Source organism: Hippoglossus stenolepis, chromosome 17, assembly GCF_022539355.2.
Source record: "Hippoglossus stenolepis isolate QCI-W04-F060 chromosome 17, HSTE1.2, whole genome shotgun sequence".
Lineage (NCBI taxonomy): Eukaryota > Metazoa > Chordata > Actinopteri > Pleuronectiformes > Pleuronectidae > Hippoglossus > Hippoglossus stenolepis.
Window position 1 is genome coordinate 16220984 of NC_061499.1, and position 27042 is coordinate 16248025.

At 41.3% G+C, this 27042-nt stretch overlaps 2 protein-coding genes across 2 annotated transcripts; both read right to left on the minus strand.

Moving 5' to 3' along the window:
- Nucleotides 1–227: 227 nt before the first annotated feature.
- On the minus strand, nucleotides 228–18206 carry LOC118125188 (SNF-related serine/threonine-protein kinase). The gene is made up of 8 exons (XM_035183582.2): nucleotides 18010–18206; nucleotides 13540–13892; nucleotides 12922–13140; nucleotides 10908–11154; nucleotides 5909–6050; nucleotides 5037–5249; nucleotides 4554–4688; nucleotides 228–2980 (listed from the first exon to the last, which is right to left on the minus strand). Exons 2-8 carry the CDS (start codon nucleotides 13660–13662, stop codon nucleotides 1693–1695), a joined length of 2367 nt encoding a protein of 788 aa, XP_035039473.1. The 5' UTR covers nucleotides 13663–13892; nucleotides 18010–18206; the 3' UTR covers nucleotides 228–1692.
- Nucleotides 18207–21982: 3776 nt separating this feature from the next.
- Nucleotides 21983–25222, minus strand: rpl14 (ribosomal protein L14). Its single transcript, XM_035183597.2, has 6 exons — nucleotides 25121–25222; nucleotides 24519–24620; nucleotides 24325–24419; nucleotides 23705–23804; nucleotides 22657–22710; nucleotides 21983–22079 (listed from the first exon to the last, which is right to left on the minus strand). The coding sequence occupies exons 1-6, from the start codon at nucleotides 25121–25123 to the stop codon at nucleotides 22020–22022; spliced, it is 414 nt and encodes a 137-aa protein (XP_035039488.1). The 5' UTR covers nucleotides 25124–25222; the 3' UTR covers nucleotides 21983–22019.
- Nucleotides 25223–27042: the final 1820 nt, after the last annotated feature.

Consider the following 27042-nt stretch of genomic DNA (forward strand, 5'->3'; position numbering starts at 1 on the left):
TTGTTAGCTTTTCCAGGAATCAATTGTCCTTACTGCCATGGTCAGAGACTGCAATGAAAGATAATTCATTTTCTAAAACCCTTTTTTTAAATCACTGAGGCTGAAAATATGGCTGCACAAGAGATCATAGCAATAATACTTTTCTAAAAGTGCCTCACCTTCATGCCTCTGAACGTGTGAACAGACCTATACAAAGGTGGGTCGGTAAAATAAAAATGGAGCTGCACTGCATTCACATCATTTTATTTTAATAGATCTCTATCATATACAGTACATACAGTACAATATGCTCAAGACAGATTTTATGGCACATCCATTTTTTGTTGTTGTACATTTTGCAGTCGCTGGTATTGCTGTGAGGCTACAGTAAAGTGACCATTTGAATCGGTTGCTTAGGTAGATACAGCAGGTGGCTTGACCTCGGTGGGTTTAAGAATAAGGTTGCTACAGCAAAAACACATGCACTGTCGAGTTATATATGCCACTAGGGTGGGGTCACACATCCAGTTACACAGAGCGATACTTGGAGGGATGGTGCGGTTGTGTTCTGTTGACGCCCCTGTGTTCTTTTAGTCTCGGCGTACGCTACAACAGTGGCTACCGTGATCCTGTAAAGCTACGGGATGTACAAGGTTTTGGTTACACCCAGTAACTAGCCTGATCCTACCACTGATCATGATCTGAGGGCCAACTGGAATTGAAAGAGCTGCCACTACACGTGTAATAGTTTACTTAGGTGTTACTTAGTTTTAAATCTGTTTTGATGTTCATTTTCAGCCATCAAATACGTTTTAAGCAGTGGGCTAAACCAAAACCTTGCATATTCAGTAGGGGTGAAAGATAATGGTGTTTTAAAGGATCTAGTATTCAGGTTTCTACTGCAATACAACTTCACAGTCAATACTACAGGTACAGAGTACTGCTAGGAGGTTATTAACATATGTACAACCTCTGCCGTGTGACCGCAGAGACTTGACACGTGAGTGTGCGCTTTCTTTCTGCCGAGCACGTTCGAGATAGAAAAATAAAACAGTGATACGTTACAAAATACTGTGTGCCCCCTTCTTACTCAAGTGCTGCTGTCCGTTTTCACCCTGTTGTCTGTCCTCATCGGAATGAAAACACAGTCATAACTTAATTCTTTCAGTCGGAAATTACAAAACAAATCTGGTAAAATGATTGTCTCAAAATATAATTAAAAAAATTACGTTAAAAAAACAGCGTCAAAGTACAACAGAATACGATATGTAACATGACACTAAAAAGTCACCAGCTTTCCCTTTTCATCAGCTTATTGGAGTGATGTAAGTGTGAATGTCGTGTACGTACAGTATATACAAGTGTGTGAGAGCAGAGATGTGAGCAGCTTCCCTATCCAGTTTGAATGTCTCCTATTTAAACACCAGCAGCATAAAATGTCCCCTCAGTGTCTCGTTAAATCTGCCTAAAGTGCTTCACATACTTGGCATGGCACCCAGTCTCCTCCATGGAGACTTTTTGGTGTCTCTAAATGTGCAAGGTTCGACTTTTGGACTTTCTCCCAGTCGTCCACCGCAAGTGTTAAACAAAGGGAAACAATGCTAAATGTATAAATAACGTTAAGTCGTGAGCCAGTGCTGACATGACTGAAACAAAAGCAGGATGTACGTGGAGTGTGGAGGTGCAGCAGCTGACGGAGCGCCTGTCCCTGCTCTAGATGACCTGGCAGCAGCTGTGTGGGGTGGGGGTGCAGAGCAGACCCTCCTTGGGACTCCGGTGGATGTTGACGGACAGAGTCTTGTCGCTCAGAGGCATCTGCAGCACGCGGTTCTTCATGTTCCTGTGGTTCTCCCTGGCCAGGTCCAGCTCTCCCAGCCTCAGGGTGCCCGAGCAGGGGCCCTCCAGCAGCGGGTCTGCCAACACATCTCCCAGCGGCGGCTGTTGGTAGAGGTTCCCTCTGGGTGAGGGGCCACCCAGGAGCGAGACCTTATCCAGGCTACCTGTGGAGCCACCCATGCACATCCTCCACATGGGACGGTCCTGGTTGTCTCCCCCAACACCTACTGCACTGCCACCCCCAACGACCCCTCCGCCCCCCGTCAGATTATGGAACTGAGAGCTCAGACACAGGCTCATCAGCTTTAGGCTTTCCACCAAGCCGCTGGGGGCTTTGGCCGTGCCTTTGCCTTGGCCTGATCCAGGACTGGCACAGTTGGAGGGACTGCCCTGCCCTGTAACCATTTTCTCTCTACCCTCTTTCCTCCCTTCTCTCTCATCCCCATGTCCGCCTACAGTTTCCGTGTCCACTATGTGGTGAGTGTCTGTATCTTCATCACTTGTCTCTGAGCTGGGGGTGAAAGTGGCAACTGGTGCCATTACAGTTATGGGAGAGGACATGAGTGTTGACGGCGATGATATTCGAGAGTTCAAACTGAGGCTGAGGCTAGGTTTGGGCAGTCCGAGTCCATGCAGTTTTCTCCCCTCCTCCTCCTCTTCCTCATCCTCTTTAACCTCCTCGTGGATCTGGTTCAGGACCGGAGCGCTCATACGCGATGCCAGACGGTTACCAGAGGATGCAGATGAGGAGGAGGCTTTGCTGCGAAGCACCACCTGAGTAGGCAGTGCAGAGGGGGATGAATATTTGTCCTCCTCCCTGTCTTCCTCCTCATCCTCTTCCACGCTAAAAAGACTGGGGCTGCGGGGTTTACAAGGGCCCCCTGAGGTCAGAGAGCCCAGCCTGATGGGGTTGGAGTGGGGCTTTGACAGAGGCCTGAGCCCCCTCTCTGGGTTCTGTCGTGCAGGCAGCTGCTGGCTGAATGCAGGAGTGCGGATATCCTGCCGCTGGTTGAGGTCCAGCAGAGCGGTTTTGGGCCTGGGGCCTTTGTGGAGGCTCTCAGCACTACGAGCTGGGGACTGTGGCCCCCCAGGGTGGGAGATAGACGGACCCCCTAAGCCATCAGTGACATCCTGGTGAACATCCACTCTTGTGGGCCAGGACTGCCTATGGGGTATTAAACACAGAAAACACAATTAAGCTAAATTAGCCACACTAATATATGTGGCTGTGTATATATGTTCAGATTTCAGGGGGGGTTCCAGGATGTAAAAGGGTAAATAGTGATTCTAGTCTTTATTCCAAACTAAGCTAATTGGCCGAGATATTTCAAATTTTTCATCTAAAAAACAGAATTAATATTTTTTGACCAAAATGTTAAGCTATTTCTTTCACTGACCGCAAAATATATATTTAGTTTTTAATATATGCTACTTTAGAACAGGAATATTTAATGAAAACACTGTTTCCTATCCATCTATCCACTATCAATCCTTCATCACGGGAAACGTGACAAATGAGATGGTCACGTAACACTCTTATATTCACACACTTTCAGTCGACGACTGTAGATGCAGAGGAAGAGAAAATGATCTGCAACAGTTGTTTCAAAGCTGCAAATTTGACCAGTGAATTTTCATGAATTTACATGAATTTCTTTTTGTAAGCGCTGGGCTAGTTAATGTGGGCCAGTCCTGCTTGTTTTGTAAAACATTTGGCAAAAGAGAGGAAGTAAGGTCTGTGTTGCAGAATACAGAGCAGATAGTGAAAGTCATATAATTATATTTTGAGATGTGCTATAGTTTACCATCTGTGTTTTCACAGCTATCTGGTTCGCCCTTAGCCTGTCGCTACTTCATTTCTGTGAAGAAACTCTAAAAATAAAGCTGTGCTGCTGCTTATTCAAACAAGTTTATGGCTTAGAACGCTGTCATTCAATATAATATGGACATAATATAATATGGACATTTGCTGTCTTGTCTCAAGATATTGTTTTTTACATTTTTACTCAGTCGATTTACAACCTCCTCTCTTCTATTCTGAGTCTGTCCTTCACTCTGTGCCGAGAATGGCAGAAAGCTCCATCTGTCCATCTGCTGTCCAACCTGCGTTTTAGGAGATTGACGGCACACAGCAGTGCAGCGACAGCACTCTGTCAATACATGTTTGTGTGTGTGCTAGTACTTCTATCTTTGTATGGACCAGATTTAGAGTGAAGACATTGAGGGTTAGCGCCTGAACCACAGTGAGTGCGTGTGCAGCTCACAGCGGCTGTGTCGTTGATCTGCTGCATCAAGGATGCATGATCTGTCCTCAACTAAATGCCAGGACACTACAACATGAAGCCGTGCATCTTCCTATCCTGCAATAACAATTTGTTGAAACTTGTGACATATTCGACATTAAAACTGTGGTGAATGATCATTTTCGCTGTCTATTTTGCTGTGAACCACGCGCACCACATGGGGAAAATAGGTGAGACCCCGATTCTCAGCAGCACCGCTCACGCAGGCAGTGTGAACGCTCTAACCTGAGAACATGGCCACCGAAATGAAAGGTAAGACTTTCCGCAACACATGCACCACTCACGCATCCAATCTGCGTTTGAGAGTTTGAGGGTTTTAAGGTTCAGGTTAGAATATAAAAATAGCTAGGGCAAAAGTTGGGGTAAGGCATTAAGTTATGGCTGAGGTTAGGGTAGGAGGTTAGAGAATACAGAAGTATCAGTGTGTGTATGTACCTGAACTGGGCTTTGCTGGGGCTGGGTGATCGTGTCTGACTGTGTTGCTCCTTCTCTTGCCTCTCCCTCAACATCCTCTCAGCCAGCAGGAAGTAAGTAGCTGTGATGTGGTTGTACTGATTCGACTCCAGAGCCCTGAAATGATTGGAGAGCGAGAGAAATCATTTTTAATTTTAAAACACGGACACACGCGCACGCGCACACACGCACACAGACACACACACACACACACACATCAAACAGATCAGCACCAAATGCTGACCTTGAGTTAAAAGGAAGTGACAGGGTGTAGAATTAATTTTACATGGCAACCACTCCGGATAGATTGCCAGCTTGTACGGCAATGAAACTGTTCATGACATTCAACTCAACTTCTTTTGAGCTACTGAACCATGATACATTTTTGGATTAGGATTGACTATATAGGAGAGAATAGTTGGATGTTAATTTATGAATGTATATGTGCGATAAAGGGACACATACTCAGTTATGGTGTCACGGTCTGTGATACCGCCAAGCACCATGCGTTGAATGATGGAGCCGTGCTCCTCTTCCGACAGGCTGCGATGGGACACCAGAGGAGTGGACAGCTTGGTGGCAGGAGAGGGGTCGACCCCTTGGAGCCATTCGTGGGCCTCGATCTGCTCTAGGGTCGCTCGTTTCTTGGGGTCCCTCTGCAGCATATGGCCTATAAGACTGGAGGGAGTGACAGCGGAGATTAATATTATAGACAAACTGAAGACACATCAAGTCATACTATACAAAATATAAGCTCTCAGCAGCTTAAATACTAAAATACTGTTATTATTAGTCTTTGCTTTGATGCAAAAATACAGAACAGGGAACCCTCCCTTGGGATAATCAAGTTGAATTCAGATAGAAACACCACATTTGTAGTTACAGTCTGGTTAAGGTAGAGCTACAGTACTAACTTAACTGAATAATGCCTTTTCCTCAAGGCCACAAGTGTCGCTTTGTTCAAAGATGCAAACAAACAACATAGGAATAAGGTTCATATTTGAAGTACATTATAACCAAATGATAATCCAAAGCTACAGCCATTCAAAATCTATTCAGCACCTATTTTTCCCCGGCTCTGCTTTGATGCATCGTTAAACCCTCACAATGTTAAAAATAGAGGGCCAATTTTAAAGGGTGCATTAGATACACTTAACGCAGGGCTGCATCTACGGTGGTGCGGCTGACTGCAGCACTGAGTGAAAGCAGGACAAGGAGCGGCAGAGGAGAAGGGGCCTGGCTTCCTTTTCCTTCACACATCTACAAACATGAAATATGCAGCACCTGCAAAGTTCTCTGTCCATCTGCGTGGGGATGCGTGCGTGCGTGCTACTCACTCTCTGCATGCATGGGAGATGTGCGGCGGCACTGTGTATTTACAGTCCATGATCATAGTGAGCGTCTCGCTGTCGTTGGCCTCCTGGAAGGGGGGCTGACCACAGACCAGCATGAACAGGATCACCCCCAGACTCCATATATCTGCAAGACACAGCGAGTTTTTGTTTATACAATTAAATTCCCCACGTTCAAATAATTTGAGAAGAATTTGTGAGGTTTTTGTAAAGGAAGGCAGCCACAGAGATGATAAAAGCGAGGATGACAGACCAACAGAGTAAAGCACGTATGTCCTTTCTGCTTAGTGACCTAGATAGAGAAAACAAGAGCCATCTCCCCCAGAGTTCAAATGAAGCATGAATCAAATTCGATCAGAGACATTTCCATAAATATGTACTAGCTTAGGACGCATCTGTCTAGCTGCCTGCCGCCAGCGTCACATAAACACGTGTGCACTCCCACACAGACACACAGGCCTCACGAAAGTGGGTTTACGTGTTCATCTCTCACAGCCTACAAATGCTAATTTGTTCTCTTGGTCCGATTAACCATATCAAAGAGCGACTTTTTGCCCTGGGCTTTCACCCCCAGCACTGGACATCAGGATGCTCCACTGACACACATTCTGCACTCATGTGCTGAGGACAAGCAGAGAGACAGGGCTGGAAACGCACAGCGCTGCAGTTCACTGTTCCCTTGAGAAATGTATTCTTCCCCTTGTGTTTCAGCAAAAGTCAGCTGATTTACAGAGTGCCACTTCTGTACAAAATATAACAAAACTAAATATAAAACACATTACAACGTTCTAATCCTATGTTCCTATGGTTCAAGATATCTCTATATATATGCCAAATATGTCCAAAAATCACGAGTGTGGGTTTATATCAAAATCTCCCCTTTTTCTCTCGCTGTTAAAGATTTAATTATTTTAATCCTGGGAGTGTTCACATTAAATTATCTAATCAAATGTGATTTGGGGGTACTACCTAACCCTATGCATCATAAAACTGTAATGGACCAATTCTCTAGCAGAGCATTACAGCAGGAAGTGTATTAGCAAAAACTGATATTTAAAGAATGTCTCCCTGATCTGATAGTGTGAGGGAGGCCTCTCGTAACAATACACCACCATTTCCTTTTATTTGATCTCAATCAGAGAAATGTCGAATGACGCTCTAACTACTTTGAATGTTTAAAGCGGAACAGGCAGTTCATCAAACCTTTTTTGCTCACAAAATAGCTGCCAGTAGCTAGAGGCTAATGAGAGTAGTGAGAATGCACTAAAAACTTAAAGCTGCAGGCCGTTAAATCACACCAGTTAGCTAAAAACGCTAAATGGCTCAAAAGAGATGGTTGTAAACTGCAGAGTTGGGCAATCTCTATAAACACATTCTACCTGTTAATATACAGAATCTGTCAGCGTGGGACAACATTTTGGGGCTGAATAACCTCTTGTTTCTGTTTCTAGTTTGACCAATCCTTTTTGAACAGGCTTTGTTTGCCCACAAATAAAGATTGTGTGAAGACATAAGAGGGTGGAACACACTGACCGAAAGGCATCGGCTGTCAGCTTTTATTGAACTTAAAGATAGAGATTATTAACCCGAGTATTTCTGATTTTGTTTTGTGTGGACATAAGGTCCGACTTGTGTGATAAAAGACAGGTCGCAGTGTAAACAGTGTACACAGCAAACGGAGGACAGAGTCTTGGCCCAGATATTTGCTGTCTACACCTAAAGCCCCAAAATGTTGGCCGTTGTGGGTTTGTCGGCCCCATCACCCCTTGATGATTTACTTCATATCGCTTGAGTTTGCCAGGAAACGCTGGAGATTTCAATCTGGTAAAGTAAAAGTGCCCGTTTACTGTGGGTGGTGAGTATTTATTGCTGTGAGGCTGTGAAGCAGCGTTTCATAATGCTGATGGAGGCAGCAAACACTGCTGCAGTCCCCACCACCATCTTACCCCTAGCCAACGTATCCTAGCAACCTCGACCCTGCTCCCTCATTACTTGCGTCAGCAATCCGCCAAACTTCCTTCCTCGATAACTTTATTTATAAACCAGATGGCTGACACATGGATAACACCATTCACATCACTGCACATTAGCATCACTTGGGCTAATGACGCTGGCTACTTAGTGTTGACAGCTGCGAGTGTAAACATCCCTTTTTGCTGCCCTGCATTGCATTGTGACCCCGATTGTCTCCCTGAGATAACCAACAGCCACTCCCTCGTGTCTCGCCACTGTTAACCTCCAGGTTCAGTGGGGCGAGTTCAGCAGCATTATGCAACAACAAAAATCCTCCACTTGTGCGTGTTCACTATGCACAAATATGCTCTGAATTATGCATTAATGAGCTCAGGATGTGTTATTAGTGATTGCTTTTGGGTAAGTTGCTTATTTGGTTGCATCCTGTGTTTGAAGAGGAAGCATGAATCTATATTTAACTTTCTATTTACTGGGAACAGAAAAGGGGAGCCCACGCTGCATAGCATCAAAAGCACAAAAAGGAGTCCGGCATCTTTTCAGAGCTTGAATTAGTCCATCCTCTGCTCCCAAAAATGTTTGCAGTGAGTTAAATCTGGGATTTATTTTATTTATCTCTTTTGCATTAAAAATAAAATGTCCTTTGTGTGGTTATTCTGTCTTTAACTTTTTGTCTTTTAAGCATTTATTTAATTCTAGTCTCCACTGGAAATTATCGTGCATAATAGGACCCTAAACACCACAATGGTACACAAGTGAGACTGATTAGAGCTAAAATGTTTACTTGATTCAATTATTATTTAGACTAAACTAACATTAAACTAATATTTTGAGCAACTATTTGTAATCTTGTTCATTGTTTGGCTCAAGAGATGTGCTGCTTCTGACCTCTCAAATGCACATTTCCATAGTCCTATATTTTATTACAGAGCTATATTTGATTGTAGAGATACATTTTATGACAGGGCCATACTTTTATACTCATATTTTATTTTTTACTTTATTATTCCATTTATTTATATTTTAGCCTGTTTTAGTATTTGGCATATCCTTTAGAATTTTGGGGGGGATTTTACTCACTTTAATGCATCTATTTATTAGCATTTTAATATTTTATCCTAATTTTTATATTTCAAATTTTCTTCTGTTCACTTTTCTTCTTTATTTTGCTGTGTTCAATTTTAGTCTTAGTCTGAAATTGGTGAGATGGTGTTTCCTCAGTTCCTGTTCTTACTGAATGCTTTTTAAATTTCTTAGTGGTCTATTAAGCCTTTGCTTTCTGTGTGTCCTTTTTAACATTTTATAGACAAGATTAAACAGAAAGAAAATTCATGTATTATTTAATTATTAAACAGATTTATTGATAAGGAGAATCATCTGATATAGTCCTGATATCTAAGCATGTAGGAAAAGCCCTTAACACTTGGACTAATAAATAAATGGACTTTTCTTTTTGCTGTTTTGCAGTTTTGAGTGTTCAGCTCCTGCTAATTGGCTCCTTCTGTCTGCCTGTGCAGCACCGACTGTTGGGGCAACGTTGTCCTCTCTATTTTAGATCACTTTTCATCTCAAATTATTTCCAGCACTTCCTCTAAAGAGCAATAAATTCCAAACAGGCCTGAGCGGAAAGAGCCGAGCAAGGACAGCCTCTTTATCTCTGTGCAAAACTGCAGCGTCACCAGTAAAACCCAGCTCCCTCCACACTGCCAGCAGGTGCCTGGGTAGCAGAGTAATCCTAGGCCAGGTTACCTCAAAGCCCCGGACGCCAGGACTGTTGGCCTCCATTCAGCCTGTACCACATCCAACTGCACTGGTGATAGAATCGCACAATATTACATCCCGGCTGGGTGGATAATCCCCGCAATCAAAACATCATCATCTCAGCTGAATGAACAACAGCGCACGGGCAGTATGAACACTCCAGAGGGCAGAACACACACACACACACACACACACACACACACACGCACATACACTGAAAATATCCACAAACATCTGATTTATCATGTGTGTCAAGGGTGACCTGACGTATCCATCTACTCACACCATCATACAGACACACACACATTCAGTCACACAAACGGGGCTGTTATTACTCCCCTCATCTGCTTGGCACAAAAGAGAGTGAGCGAAGGCAGACAGAAGAAAATAGCCACTGCAAATCCACTCAGTCAGAAAAATAGAAAGTGCTTTTCTCTGACGCAGTGGGTTCTGGGTAGACAGCGGGACAGCTGATGCTTTCTTGTTTTTTAGCTATGTCTGTTTTTCTCTTGACTATCACCTCACATTTATTTTTCCCTCTTTTATCCCCAATCTGCACGCTTCCATTTCATTTCTTTTCCATTACATTTTAATTTAATATATAAGCTGCGGCTCAGGAAGGATTGGGACCGCTATCGATCTGAGAGACGTGGGGGTGACGGCGACAATCACGGCAAAGATGTGTGTGCGCTGAAAACACACAGAAGAAGAGAGTGCTGAGGAAATCAATTTTAGCCAGATCAGTTATCAGATTTGATTTTACACAGAAAGGATAGGAGTGGTAATGAAAGTAAACTGCAGACAAGAAATAACTGCAGGTGTGTGAGTGCAATTCTGTTGGATCATAGTCCCATTATCAAACTGACTGATAGACTAACATGATGATCTTTGAGCAGTCCTCCTGCTTTTATCAGCAGGCTGATAAAAGCTGTTAATGTGCCAAGTTCCCTGCAAGGTCCATCTGAAGTGCTGTAGGTTATAGTGTGGTCAAAGTGTATGCAGAGCTATCAGTAGGTTATATTGGCAGAGTGTGTGTGTGAATGTGAAAGCATCAGTTAATCAGGCTGATATCGAGTGGAGGACAGTGTGTACCATGTTCTGCTGCTGGGGGCACACTCCAGACTAAGGACTGAGACGGTGTCCCATTCCTCTGAGGGTAAAAGCTGTAATATCTCACGCACTTTGATAAAACAACAAAGATATCTCCCCGCTGTGTAACCAAGAAATCACTCTGTCATTTCTGCAGACTTACCCACAGCGGGAGCGTCGTACTCATCCCCCAGCAGTATTTCAGGAGCAGAGTAGGCCAGCGAACCACAGGAGGTGGTGAGTTTTTTCCCAGGGTGAAAGCGGTTGCTGAAGCCAAAGTCGGTGAGCTTCACGACGCCCTGCTTCTCAAAGAACACCACGTTTTCCGGCTTCAGGTCCCTGTGCACAACGTGTAGCCGGTGACAGTAGGAGATGGCGTGGACAATTTGGGCAAAGAAACACTTGGCCACCTTGAGAGCGAGAGACCGAAAGGGAAGCAAGTGTTAGCAATGCATTTCAGCACTAATGTCAGTTTGAATTTCACTACTATAACTATATAAAAGACTATACAAACAAAATGTGTCTGGCTGCAGTATAGGTCATAAATCCTCCCTCCTCCATGCTAGGGAATGGGAACAAACAAAAAAATCGACATGCCCGACAAAAAAGTTTTTCTCCAAGATGCTTTCTGTCAGTTTAGGTAGTTCTTATCACAATAATGTCCAAGTTCATTTTCAGGCATAAGTTTTGTTTCAATTAGTTTTTTGTTTTTTTTAAACAGGGTAAAACATCATGATTGACAGCTGAGACTGACTCAGATTTGGTCAAGCATGTATTGGCAGGACCTCGCTACCCTACTGCACAGAAATTGGCAAGATGGCAGCTTTTTTATTCTGGATATTTGGGCTTCATTTCTGGATAGTGGGAGGAATTGGAGATGTGTTGTACAGTCTGTAGTTTGAATGTACTCTTACACGCTAATAGGGTAATTTAGGTCAGGGCGAAGGGTCCCTGGGGAAAACACTGGAGTCCAAATTGCCTCTGACCACTGTGCTGGCAATGTATGAATGATGTATGACAGACAAGTGCTGAACATAGATGCACTGTATGAAATTGTGTGAATAGGTGGATGGCAAAACAATATGTACTCCAAAGAAATACCGGCCATTTAGCAGGGTCCAATAAAAAAAAAAACTCTTAAGAAAACCCCATAGTACACAACCTTCCCATCACCAAACTACTGACAGACACAATTAGCAGTTAGCTAGAGAAAAAGTTGGAGAATTTATGGCTTAACGGACAGATTTCTTTTCTTTCAAGAGTTGATAGAGACCAATAAAAAAGCTAAAAACTGTGAACAGGTTGTCGACAACACAACTTGATATCAATGCTTATGTTGCTGATAGGTGTTGGATATCTAAGCAACTGTTAGCTTGTAAAGTTAGCCATTTTAACGTAAATGGTGGTGATATGGAAGCTGCTGTCCACAAGTACTCAAAATACTCAGTATTACAGGTTTAAATTTGAAGCTACAGCCAGGTGCTGATTAGCTCAATTTAGCGTAAAGACTGGGAGCAGCGAGAAACAGCTAGCTGACTCTATTTAAAGCTTTTTGTCTTTTTTGATACCTATGTAAAGACTAGGCTAGCTGCTGGCCCTTGTTGTCAGTCATTGTGCAAAGCTAGGCTAACCGCTTCTAATACCGAACACATGTAGAGTGGCATCAATCTTCGTTTTTCTAGCAAACTTCAACGTGCTGATTGTTTCCCTCAGTGCATGGTGAGTGTACATCCAGAGTCAATAACACGCCACTTACCATTTCAGTTTCAGAATGTCTAATGTTTATATCCTATTATAGCTTTCAGTGTCCAGCATTTGCTTCCTGGTATCTGGAATATATTGACTTTAAAGAATTGGTATGCACAATGCATTGGTGAGCTTCTCACTACCTGTCCTTCACAGAACGGTTGCCACTAGAAATAAACACAAACGAGACCTACAGCTCAATTCCTTTCCCTGGAGATTGTACTTTTGAGTTATTCTCGTCCATTTCCAGGAGAATTCAATGAATTCAAAGTGCAGGTGCAGATATAAAAGAGCACTCCTAGAGATGGAAGAGACTTCAAGAGTTAAAGACACTTCTGCTGGGAGGATGACCCTTCCACCTGCCAGTTAAAAAGACAGAGTCAAGGCCAATGAATCTGAATGGCCGCTGCGACGCCCACGGTCTCCCTCACCTCTTCACTGAGGCCTCCATCGTGCTTCATGATGCAGTCGTACATGTCTCCTCCGTCTCCCAGCTCCAGGATGAGGTAGAGCTTTGTGGCCGTGTCGATGACCTCGTACAGGCGCACCACGTTGGGGTGTTGCACCATCTTCATGCATCGCACCTCCTGGAAAAGGTGACCCCGTGCCACCGGGTCCAGCTTTGTCTTGTCTATCACCTTTACTGCAACCTGGACGAGTGACAAAATATGAAAGCTAATGATAGCCATCTTTCCCACGCCAGCAACAATGGCGAAGATGTTTTTTTGCTGTAGCTGCTAATTATGATGAATATCTATAATCATACTCAAGCAGAACCTTAGAAGTATTGAGTGATTGGACTTGTCATGTTAGAAAGACCTTTAAAATGTGATGGTAAAACATTGAAAAAAGCTAGATCAATACCATGTTGTCAATCATTCTACTCAAACCTTACAATACATAACTTAAATTGTTATTAGTCACCCTTGTGTCTCTGAGGGAGTGGCTGGAATTTTCAACAGTGTGTTGACACTGGCTGGTTAAATGAGGACATTCCATCACTACCATTAAAGCGTTGCACTTGCATGTACAGACATGGACAGGCATACCTTTTCCCCAGTGAATACATGTCGAGCCAGTTTGACCACAGCAAAGTGCCCACGGCCTAGAGTCTTGTCAAGGTCATACAGCCCAGCAATCTTCCCATCGTGGTGGCGCTTGAGCCCCGCCATGCTGGCTGGCGGACGGGGGAGGGAGGAGCTGCCTTCTGTCGCCTGCTGGTCCTCGGTCAGTTCTCCATCTCCTCCTGAGTGGGTTGAAGTTAGGTGAGGGCTGTGGTGGTGGTTCGGTTGATTCTAGACAAGATGTGCGTCTTCTAAGAGGTAGCCTCAGGGATTTGAGGGAGGTTTACTTGGTAACGGCAACTGCTCACAGAGCTTCGTCCAGTCCACTGTTGATCTGACTGAGGGTGGAAGAGATAAAGAGGAAATCTAGATTCACCCATTTGTATTGACAATATAACACAGGAGATTCAGCTGAATCTGAGTCACCTTAAGACAGCATACTCCCACCATTACTGTTCTTTTCTGGCACTATAGTTGAGGAAGTGTTCCTCCCACTTTGTAAATGCAGACAGAGTTCCAACACCAGACACTGTGCAAAAATAATATCTGGGTGCATTTTAAATCACTTAACAATTACATTAATGTTTAGGTATTTGGTCCACAACCAAGGTGGACATGTGTAAATTTCAAACGAGTGATGGCAATTAATAATGATAAAAATCTATACTCAATTATTGTAAAATCTTGGACATGAAAATGTTCATTTACTACTACAATTTCAAAGTTTATTTAAAATTAGAACTAGCATTCACTGAAGTGTACAACACAACACATGAGCTTTCATGAAATATACTGATGATTCTATGTTCTATATGAATGTTTGGGGATATTCACTGACTTTGGATAAAAGACTCTTTTATGGAAGTTTGACTCGTACATAGACGGTAAGAGTTGAGGACACATATCTTACTTTATTATAGAAACTACCCATAACCCTATAGGGTTAATGTTGGATTAGATATATTGGCTCAGGAATGCAGCTTTAAAGGATAAATAAGAAATATATAAGTATGGTTACCATTTGGGCTTCTACTAACCACTATCTATATTTTCTATTAATCGATTACTTTAATTTAATTTTTTATGCTTTATTTTAAAATACAAGAACAGGGACTAACACAACTAATCTGCAATTATTTTGTTTAAATTACTTCAAATGATTGCATTAATCTTCTAACAATCCATTAATCACCATCATTAACCAATAATTGACTGACCTTTTCAGCTCTAGTTCGTTATTACCACATTCTATTGTCAAATGTTATCTGCTATGTTTTGAAATCTTTATTCATAATATCAACTCATATTGTAGATTATATTCTATTTATTTATATGTTTTGACATTATTCAATTTATTCTAGTTCATATTTTTATTTAATTAATTCTAGTTTAGAATTTGTCACTCCTGGGGGAAGACAAAACTCTACTAATCTGAACAAATTTATCTCATATGCCACCTCGCTCACATGTCCGACCAGCCGCTCTTTTCACCATGAGCTACTGTCGTCATAACATTTTTTGTTTCACAGCCATGATTATGAAACAATGCCTCCAGGGGAAGCATGCCATTCCTCTTCCAAGAATCTACGTACGTGCCAAGAGCACAGAGACGCCAAAATAAAACCCACATAGTGTACAGACAAAGAACATTCCTTAAAGGTGATCATCGCCTGGGTGTGTTCCACTCACCTGGATTCACAGAGACAACAGGAAACCAAATAGGTGTTGCCAGGCAACACACCTACAAACACAGCTAGATGCAGTAAGATGGCAAAAACGTCTGACCCACCAACAGTTTGTGGTCGCTTAAATGAAACTATAAAAGCCTGTGGAGCTCTTTGGGCTTTTTATGTGAACCTCAGTTTGAGGACTGAACCTGTGAGACAAGAGTGAGTCATTTTTCCTTATAATAGGAGGCTGACATCTCTATCTGTCTCTGCTCCATCTCTCTCTAACACACACACACACACACACACACACACACACACACACACACACACACACACACACACACACACACACACACACACACACACACTAACAGACACAGTCATCTCAACTTTTCTGAAGTCTTCGCATCACATCAACACTGACAACATGTAGGTGTTGATGTTTCAGAAACCTGCCATGAAAGGGGACACACACACACACAAACATTTGCTGCACGCACATTCCCAGATGTATTCACACAGACACACGCACAGCTCTGACACGCTATAGTCTGGCTGACAGAGCAGGTTAGGTGAGATCAATGAGGGCTATAGTGTGGTGATGAGCTGGTGTGGTAGTACCAGTCAAACATCTACTTAGCCATGGTGTGTGTGTGTGTGAGAGAGAGAGAGAGAGAGAGAGAGAGAGAGAGAGAGAGAGAGAGAGAGAGAGAGAGAGAGAGAGAGAGTGTGTGTGTGTGTGTGTATGTGTGTGCATGTCTATCTATAGTAATGAGGGCCAATTTTGGTTCAATACCATCATTGTGAGGACATTTTGGCCGGTCCTCACAAATTCAATGAGCTGTTTGAGGGTTAAGACTTGGGTTAGTGTTAGGGTTAGGGTTAAGCATGTGTGCGTGAACTCACTTCAGTCGATGGGTGAAATTCAAAACTGAGAAAACTTTAAACTAACACACTAAATGGCTAAATTCAGTTTAGTATTGTAATTACAAAGACAGGCAGGAACATGTTTCGTCTTTCTGCCATGTGTACGTACAGTAGAGCAGTGTATCAGTGTATGCATGCTTTCAGGTTGGTTGTGTAAGTGTTCAAGGTATTGATTTACAAGATGGTAGGGTCTGTGTGTGCGCACAAAAGCACACAGACACATATGAGGTCAAGGACCTTTTATAATAGCTGCTACACTCACAGCCTGTGAGATTCAAGATAATGAATATGAGACAATAAAACCCCCTGAATAACTGGAACATCTGTTTACTGATACATTTGATTGCGATATCAATATATATGAAATGTTGGAAGACAAAGCCTATGGTAATATTTGTAAAGTCTTGCACAGCTAGTTGTACTATTGTAAAATGGGTCCCAAGTTATGTCCTCTGACAACTTCAAACAACCCTACATCACCAGTTGTTAACCAGATCACTCAGAGTTTTAAAGACTTAAGAAAAATATCAACCTGATTTTTGAGCAGCAGAATTTTTTGTATCGCCTTGAATTACAATAAACTTATAACCTCTCACAATTTACAGATCCTGAACCACTGCTCTAAGACATCTAGATAGAATATTGAACAAATGATTACGGTGTTATTACAATATTACAGTGATACCACAGGAGTTACAGTACCTTACACTATCAACTGTGATATATAGGTAAATATGTTAAATATTATCTAGTAACTTTTCTGTAGGATTCTGTATTTTAATTTTTGCACGCATTTTGTGCATCTTTAAAGAATGTCCTTGATATGCACAAGGAGTGCAATACCATCATACTGTCAGGACGGTGTTACTGTAGGACTATGTTAAAGTCACTGTAAACTCAGTCCCTAACCTGGATATCATAGTAATAAGATAAGAGGTCGACGAGAGAATAAAAAAGGCAATGCAATCAAATCAAATGAAAATTGCAGAGAGTATGTACATCATCTATCACACTATACTAATATATCTACAAATATAATTGGTAGAGAAATGTACTTAATGGATACTGTGTTTGTGTATTAGCATAATACAGGAGATATTGAAATAGAATAGTATACAAATGCCTATATAGATTGTTTTAAGCATAAAGGCAGGTATGGTAGACAAAATGAATATGAGTATAACAATATGAGTATAATTTCATCATAGTATACCAAGTAGCAGTAAACTATATAAAGATATATGTGTAAATTCACAATAGCATACAATATGACATGAATATAAAAATGGTTGTGAGTATGCATATAAATGGTTGAATTTCACAATAAGAGGCATACATGTGGAATACTATTATTGGTATTTTCTTAACAGGTACAAGAGGACACTAATGTTCACTTTCATCAAAACTAGTGCAAGTAACAGTGTGTAGTTAAGATGCCGCATGTATTTTATTATATGGTGTTGGAACAGTTAGATATGATAAACACATCACTTTACTACTGTGGCAGCGAAATCCAATATCATAGTGTTAAATCTGTGAAAGGTTTGTTAGTGAGACTGTCACTGCATAGGTGCTGCTGCCCATATGGGACCTCGGCCCCCGGCCCCCGCCCCCCTCCCCTGTCAACATGCCTGCTGGCTGCAGACACATAAACACGACGGTGCGGGGCAGCCCTGCGCCAACACACACACACAGACACACAGACACACACACACACACAATCACACGAAGACACGGGGATGCGTCCCCCAGAGAAAAGCTAACTTGCCACAGACTATCACCGGGTCCTCACCACCACCACATCCGCCTCACTCTCTCTCTCTCTCTCTCTCTCTCTCCAGCTCACGGTCCCTCTCACCTCTGGGCGCCTCCTCCCCTCTGCTGCCTCTCAAACTGCGGGACAGTGCGGGGCTCCGGGCCCGGAGCAGGGGGTTCACCGCCAACGTTCCCTTTGACACTCGGGACCGACTGATGGTAAAAGCGGAGATTATTCCACAGTGTCCCTGAGTAAATGTGTTACTCTGTCAACTCAACCTCTCTCTACCTCTCCTCCCCTCTCTCTCCACCCCCCCTCTCTCTCTTAGTCACGTCAAGTGAACGTAGCTGGGACAGGAAACATGTTTCAAAATAAAAGCAGTAAATGAATCATCCACTATAAAAGCTCAAGCTGCAACATGCATGTTTTCAAATCAGAGGAGCCTTATTCTTATTAGTCATGGATTTGATTTTTTATGATCATTTATTATGTACTGTGTCATTTTGATTGGGTTTTTGTTGCGTTCTTCACTTGTTGATGAAGAAACATTTTCCACACAGATGTCTGATGAAAGATGACTGAATTTCTAATCAGAGTTCACAGTGGTGAAGAAAATAATCAAATTAATAAGGCTCACTTGTCCTTACTTGAAAATATGACTTTATAAAAATGTCAGTATTATACCAAAAGGGAGCGAACAGCCGCCTAAGTCCAGTATCAGTCATGTCAAGATGTCCATTATCCTCATGATCACCTTATCACAACATCAGATAAATGATGGCAACTCCCAACACAAAACATAAACCATCTGATCTGAAGCAGAGGCTGTCAGACCTCTCAGGTCAATGATCTATAAAACAGTCATATACGCAACATTAAGGTATCACAGTGTGTATAAGTAAGACATTTTCTGATCATATCACTCACCGGCCACCAGGCTTCTAAATTCAGTTAAAATTTGCATCCAACAATCCTCTGTTTATCTGTTACCTGCCTGTTTGCACTCTTTGTTTGCTCACCTCTGGAAAATATGCAATAACATCTATACTTGTACTTATACAATACACATATGTCCCTTTGGTTTTACACTGGCACCCACTAATGTATATAGTACTATAGTATTATACTTGATTTTTCTATATTGAACTCTTTTTTACAGTTTTATTAAAATGATTGCTCTTATTGCATTGTTGAGCTGAACACTGTTGACTTACATTTAACAAATACAACTTGAAATATCTTTGACTTAATACCTATAGTACTTGCAAGTGTAAACATATTTCACACACATTGTGAAAAATATTGAGGATGATTAGTGATTTAGTGCAAAAAATCATATTTGATTTAATGCATTTATCATCATCAATATCCTAACCCTCCTGTTACCTTAATATTTACTAACATCATTTATCCTTGGCTGTTATTTCACCCCAGCAAATTGAATCTCGGCAAAAATGATCATAATCAAAGTTGTTACCCAAGTTCATGTTTCAGTTATTTTCTTCTTCTTTCTTTACAGTGAGAAAAGATGGGAATATAAAAACACTTTAAAAGTTTTTCCCAAGAATAAAATAAAATAAAATAAAATTAAAAAGCCTTGTAATCATCCATCTGTTATCTATACCGCTAATCCTTTGAGGATAGTGAGGGGAAGCTGGAGTGTACTACTACTACTACTACTTCTACAGATAATATTGTTATTTGTAGTAGTAGTAGTACACTCCAGCTATTAATAATATTATTATTATTATATCATTTTAATTTATATGGCACCTTTAAAAACGAAAAAACAACTAATAATAAAAGCAATGAGAAGCTCAAGTATAAAACAGTAAAAACAAATACAAATAATGGGAACATTGAAAAAGATAATAAACTTCAACATGTTTTAGAAGGTCCTAAGAGATACATGAACAATCAACACAGATGCATACATTTAGCCCTTGTTTTATTTCATTGTTTTGTACCTCAATGTAAAATGGGAACACTTAATAAGCTGAAATAAGCTTTTATTGTGAAGGAATATTCACCTGTTTTCCGGTATAGCTAGTAGCCAATGACAGCTGTGTCATCACTGCACCTCGCTACCATTCATCTCTGACGTCAGAGCTACGCTGAGAGAACAGCGTGTTTTTCAGGCCCAGTGATAATAACAACACTGGTTCCTCTGCAGCTCAGCTGATGACAGGCCCATGCTCTCAGACACTAAACTACAGAGAGGGGGGGGACTTTACATTCATGTTTGTATTGCATGGATCAGGCTGCAGAGGAACAATGGCTCATTATCACCATAATCAGCACTGACACCACAGACAGGCTGTCAGTCAGACCACAGGCATCCTCCACCACTCAGCCATCCTCAGCTCTCAGGGAGGAATCCACTCGCTGTGTGTGTGTGTTTGTATCATGTTCCAACCTGTCCCTGTCCTCTCTGCACCAGCTGGACAATGTTCAAATGTGATGTTATGTAATATTTACCAGGCTTCTCTCTGAGGTGGATCCTGTTTGGCTGCTGAAGGGCTCTGCCTCCACGCTGGTCAGGGCAGCAGGGACTCATGTCTCCAGTTGACGTCTTTGATGGCAGGCAGCACTGTGTGGTGGTGGGTTTAAGTGACACCTGCTCTGTTAGGTAATTTATTCATTTCCCTCAATCACCACAACCTGGCAGCAAACAGCCTCCACGTGTTATTTACTCTGTGGATCTGCATCTAGCTCCAGACATGTGAGAGGCTGTTTTATGGCCATTTTCAGCAGAAAGACAAAGGGGTCAAGCTCCACTATAAGCTGAGACTGCCATCTAGTGGTAGTGTGAGGAGGATTCTTTGTACAAAACAATGATTGAAAAACAGAAGAGGAAAAAGGTTTTAGTAAATAAATCAGATAAACAGCTCTTACCCAAAACGCTAGTGGCTACTGTAGTGAAAACAAATTAATGTATGTCAAGTCAATTCTGCCTCTTGACTAAATTAAGGCATGTGTCAACATTGGCTTAATAGCTTTAGTTTATATTTGTATCCTTATTGTAGGAGCTATTTCAGTTTGATATATTATATTGTTATTTTTGCATCTATATTTGAGGGCACTAAGCACTAGACCAGGTAGGATTTAGAGTAAAGGTAGCAGCTGTGTTAAGGGGAAGCACCAGGAAGGGACATGGTTTTTTATCAAAGCATGAAAAGAAGCTGCAGGATGAGCACATGTACAGTATGTTTGCCTTTGAACTGGAAAATAACTCAACCCAACAGTGAATCTTGCCTGGACAATAGACTTAATAGCCTGAGTACAATCCAATGAACTGGTGCCTCAGTGGCTTTTTGTTAATGTAGTTTTTTAACAGATATTCACTACACTTGCCAATATTAATGTGACATGTTAATAGCCCAGTAGATCTGTCTGCACTATTTAAAGGTTCAATATGATTTAAATATACTTCATATATTATATCATATATTTTGCTGAACATATTCAGAACTAAAGATAAACTTGGGTTCAGCTCACAAAACCCTCCTGTTCCAACATTAAGGCAAAACCACTCAAACGCATCAAGATAACTATTGTTAAAACTATAAAATCTAACAAGATATAGGCATTTAAAAAAAACATTTTGCAATGCATGATGAATAGTTTTTCAGATCTGAATTGTTGACCGTAGGAAGACTTCTGGGTATTAATATGAACAGAGACATTGGGAGTTTGGGTATGAGAACACAAACTCCTTTTCACCTGTTCATTATTATATTATTTAACTTATATCATTTGATAATACATATTCTTTGGCTTCATAATTCTCAAAAGATTAACTACATCACTGCTGCATCAGCGAAGTGTTTCAACAGAAATCCACAGAGAAAGAACAGGATGTACAGTGCTGATGGAAATGAGAAACCAGGTCCAACAAGACAACTGACTCAGTCCTCAGTGGAGGTGTCACATGATACCACTTCTGTAAGAGGAAGTCATATAGAGCGTTGCAAGCATTTACTTTATCAATGTTCAAAGATGTATTCACAGGTGGAGAACATGCAATCGAGCTACTACATGTTTTACCAAATAGAGAAAAGAGGAGACACAGATGGAAAATTGAACAGAAACATTTATTTAGTGAAAACTGTTCACTTCTTTGCTGCCACCTTCTGGAGCTTCTTCACCTCATGCTTGATGATCTTGTTCCTCTGCAGAAAACAAGAACAACTCTCAGTAACTGCTGCAGGATTAACACACACACACACACACGAATGGCCACGTGCCACTGGTTGTGAAGGGAAATGAAATCACTTCATTTATCTGTCACAAAGTGACAGTGGCACCAAGCTGTTACAAATGCTGGCCCAGTGGCACAATTACAGTAAAACCAAGTGAGCCATCATTTATTTTACTTGTTTGGTCTGAAAAGGCTGATCACATTCAACACAGCTTTAAAAGTACAACACAGCCTTTCACACAGGGTAAGTTCATTAATAGTGAGGGTTTACTATAGAGAGCTGTCCTCAATAAACCAACCATGTTCACCCATTTAATAAAGTGGATATGAACTACAATATGTCTATGCTGCATTTTTATATTCAACTTTAAGGGTGTAACTATTGAGAACAGTGTTGTTTTAAACCAATTAATTTGTCCATGTGGGATATTTTGATTTTTGCATTAGCTACAGATGATAAAGCTCATCTTTCGTACTAAACCAACAGAACTTGGGTTCGGTTACTTGGCTGATTTGCTTAACAGGTGATGTGTTTCTGTAGCACTTACCATCCTCTTGGCCTTCATCACCTTGTAGCGGTCAAAGTCAGACATCTTGGCCCTCTGCAAAGAAAACCATGGAAATAAAGTCAGTGATATACATTTAAGTTCTGGATACATTTCATTACAAAACATGATAACCAGGATATATGATGATTATTAAAGACAGTAAAAAGTGTCAACCACCGATAAGTTTTCAATGACCAATATGTGTTAACCAGTCTAGTCGAATTTTTACTGTAATAACTTAAATTCATCACAAAAAAAGGACAGAAGCCACCAGGGCTAATCAACCCAAGCCCAGGAATAGATAATGATTGATCAATCTCAAATGTATTTATGATAATGTAGCCAACAAAAACTTTGGGAAACACAGCAATATTTCCATCAGAGCAAGGAATTAGTGATTCAAAGAGAGGAAACATAACAGAACTTGAAAAAATCCAAACAGTGTTGCCATTGACACTAAATGACGCTGGCGACACATTTAAGTATTGGGTTCACAGATAGCTTGTTGTGTAAAGGTGATAAGTTTCCATCTAGCAAATAAAAAACAGTTGCAGCAGATTTTGAGGTTCACTTGATCCAGTGAGAAACATCACCCAGCAGCTCAGATGACTGGCTCAGGTGAGATGAGGACCCACAGCTTCACCTAGCCATTCTAAGCTTAACCAACATGGCTACTCTGGCTTAGACAATGATATAGTAACATTTCCAGAAGACAGAGCTCAAATTCAACGTGTTTATGATCCACTCCCCCCCAAACAAATACAACCTCCCATGTTTATCTACAATCTGAAAAGTGAACAGTTAATCTACAGTCACAAAAACAGAATAAACCCATATATGGACTTTAATTTATTTAATCCTGAAGCCAGATTAAAGAAATCTCCAATATCAGCTGCATGGTGTCTTTGATCACTACTATATGAGAGCCAATCATTTCCACAGGAGAACAATGACACTGTTCCTGCTCCTCAAATAACACTAAGATCTAAACATTTATAATATCCAACTCGGTGTTAACAATGACCAGATGATGAAACACGGCCTTTACCTTCTGTCTAGCCTCGATCTTCTTGGCCCAGTTGCTTTGTTCCCACTTCTCGTTGACTTGGGCCTTTTCCCAGGCTCTCCTCACAAACTTCTGACGGGCACTGTGAAACATAACATACAGTAAGATCTCGTAGTAAAAGCATGTGTTGACACTGTAAAACATATAGATGTTTCCATTGGGTCAATTTAAAAGCTGGCTCTGGGTAAGGTCATGGGATCACTGGCGAACTACATTTATTAAAACAAGATGTATTATATCCAAGTTGGTCACATTGGACGCATTTGTACACATACAAAGTCCAAATCTTCAATTTTCTTCAGATTACAATGCTGAAGCTGTGCCTCCAGATGGTGCCCTTATATATACACACGCTGGAATTTCAATAGTTTTTAAACTTTATACATATTTACAGACTTTACAGTCCAGTGCGTGTAGCTTGGTAGACCTGAGGACACATTCTTTCAGGGATTGTCTTAGTTTTTCCATCTCATCCTATCTATTATAAAACAACTACATGTTAAAGGATAGGACAGACATTTGAAAAGCTGATCCAGTACATGCATCTTAGGTGTGTTCACTATGTGCAGGGTCTTGGTGGTGTGGTCACTGCTCCCACTCACCTGTGAGGTACTTTGATGACGTAGTCTGTGAGCTGCATGCACTTGAAGGGCATAGACTGCCTCTTCACTCCTGTGCAGGGACCATCAACCAGAGCCTGGAAAACACGGGGCACAAAAAAACACAACACAATCATTATCAAGTCCGAAAAGAAAAAGCTGACAATGATCAAATAACTGTGCTTCAGGGGGCTCACCCTATTTTGATCGATGACATCAACGATGGCCACCAGCTTGCCAGCATGGGGTCCGAAAGAGAGGTAGGCGACGCGGCCGATCTCGACGAAGCGCTTGAACACCTGAGAAAAGACACCGGACACGAGAAATGATCAGAAACGGCGGCGGGCGGACGCGAACCTGCATGTCAGTCAGCACGGAGGCTGGGGAGCTAGCGGTCGGTAGCACTGAACTAGCTAGCATCAACTAGCATATGTCCCTGCTAACAACTACACGAAACCGGGCTACATAGAACGACAGGGATAAGATACATTTAGATGTAACACAGTCGTACACGCAGGATTCAAGTCAGTGTTGTGGAGACAAACCGAGAGAGACGGGTTTGTTTCACCGAGCTGTTCTCGGCCCTCTCAGCCCGACCGACCACGTTGCAGTACGGGCAAGAGCCGACATCTTAACTAACGCTCATTTAAAGGCTAAACCGTGTTTTCCCATTACAAACACTCGACCAATATGTGAATGGGTGTGTTAACAACACATGCGACTCGTATTGCTCCAGTGAAACCACATATAGGAGAAGAAATGCATCTTGTAATTGCCAAAACCCTCATGGCGAACTCACCATGATGGCAGTCCGGGATCAGAAAGGACGTCAGCGCTTCCGCCTGCCGCACATACAGCTTCCGCTGATCCGGCAACGCATGCGCAGTCTGACTGGTTTGAGCGTCGGAGTAAACCAGTGTTAAAATAGTCTAATATTATAAAGCTGTTTACAAAGTTTAATAAGAAGCGATAGTTATAATAATAATAATAATAATAATAATAATAATAGAAGAATACATCCTGTGAATGTAAATTACATTACATCCCATTAAGTATTTTTGCACTCTCAATCCATTTTTGCACTATTCCGGTTTGCACTAGTCTATCCTATCCAACGTGTGCCTTATGACTGCATACTATGTTGTACTGTGTACTATGTTTTGAGTACTTAATATGTTCCGCACTTATATGCTCTGTCTATTTATATATGTGTACACTGGGGATCAAAGATAAACGGCATTTCAATCCCGTCTATGTCCTGTACATATGGCAGAATTGACAATAAAGTTGACTTTGACTTTGACTAATACTGTGACTTGATCCCAAACATGAATAACTTAAATCTGTGCTGGTAAACACAGCAATGAAAGCCATGGTTTTGCATGGCATAATAATATAATCACTTTCTATAATACTTCAAATTTAAAAGTATTATATATATTTTTAAATGTGTATTCGTCGTTCATGTGAGTGACATCAACACCAACTCGTCACTAAAACATAGTGTATGTAAATACAACTTGAAGGAGTGTGTGTATGCTTAATTAAACATTAAATACAGCTATTGTATCATAACTAGGATTAATTAATGTTTTAAGGATATGATTCTGCACCTGAGCCCTTTCCATAAAGGCACATATTGTAAAATGTTAGTGTATTTGAAGTTTATTACATATCTAGGCAACACATTCTTTATAAGTTTTATGTATAACAAGTTTTTTATATTGTAAAACACGGTCACGGGATCTTATTAAATTCACGGAGCTGTAACCATCACAATTTTTGGCATTTTTACCTAAAAGATTATTATATTAGCAAATTTTTTGCACATTGATTGTATGACGGATTCACCACTAGAGGGCAGCACAACCATGTTACGTTCAAACCTGCCATGGCTCCTCATCAATGTTGCTATTATCAAGAACTGTCAAACTTCATATTTCATCCGTAACCTATTATCTAGAGGGTCGCAGGGGGGCTGGAGCCATTCCCGGCTGAAATGGGGTGAGAGATGGGGACAAGTTGGACAGGTCGTCTGCAAGTCAATGGACCGATGTAGAGACAAAAAAATATATTTCAGACAGTTCCAGCAAAATTAATTAATTTCTCTCATCCCACTCTGATTTGATTGGGCTTTGAAAATAGTGTATATGGTAAGTAGTTAAACACTATCCTGGCTCTTTTGTTGTGGTCCCTCTGTTTGACTTCATTGGAGTTCTTCCACCACCTTCACCTCTCTCACTCCAAACAAAGACAGGAAACACCCTGTGGTCCACAGAATAGGTTACATCTCTTTAAGAAAAGTCAAGAATGAGAGTTAGATCAGAAGAGCAATTAGTTCACATTCATCTGAAATTTGGGATTCACTTCGGGGAAATACACTTAATGAAAAACCGCGCAAACAAAATAACATAGAAATCAGTTTATACAGATGTGTTTGGCTGGTCAGTGGAACTCAGTCATGAAAAAACCTGATTAATATTGCTGTCTAATGTCTAATATCCATCACTTCATTAAAGCTAATTCAAACAATTTTTTCATTGCGTAGGCCACTCTGTACTTGTGTTGTGATTTTTGCGTTGCCATGGAGGTCGTTAGTTAATCGGAAGTCTTGAGAACCAAACAAAATGCCATTCTTCAGGAAGGCTGAGTGACGGAAAATGTGATTTATTTTCAGCTGCTACGTCACAGATGCTTTGTCTGGCTCTTCCTGTGGCCCTC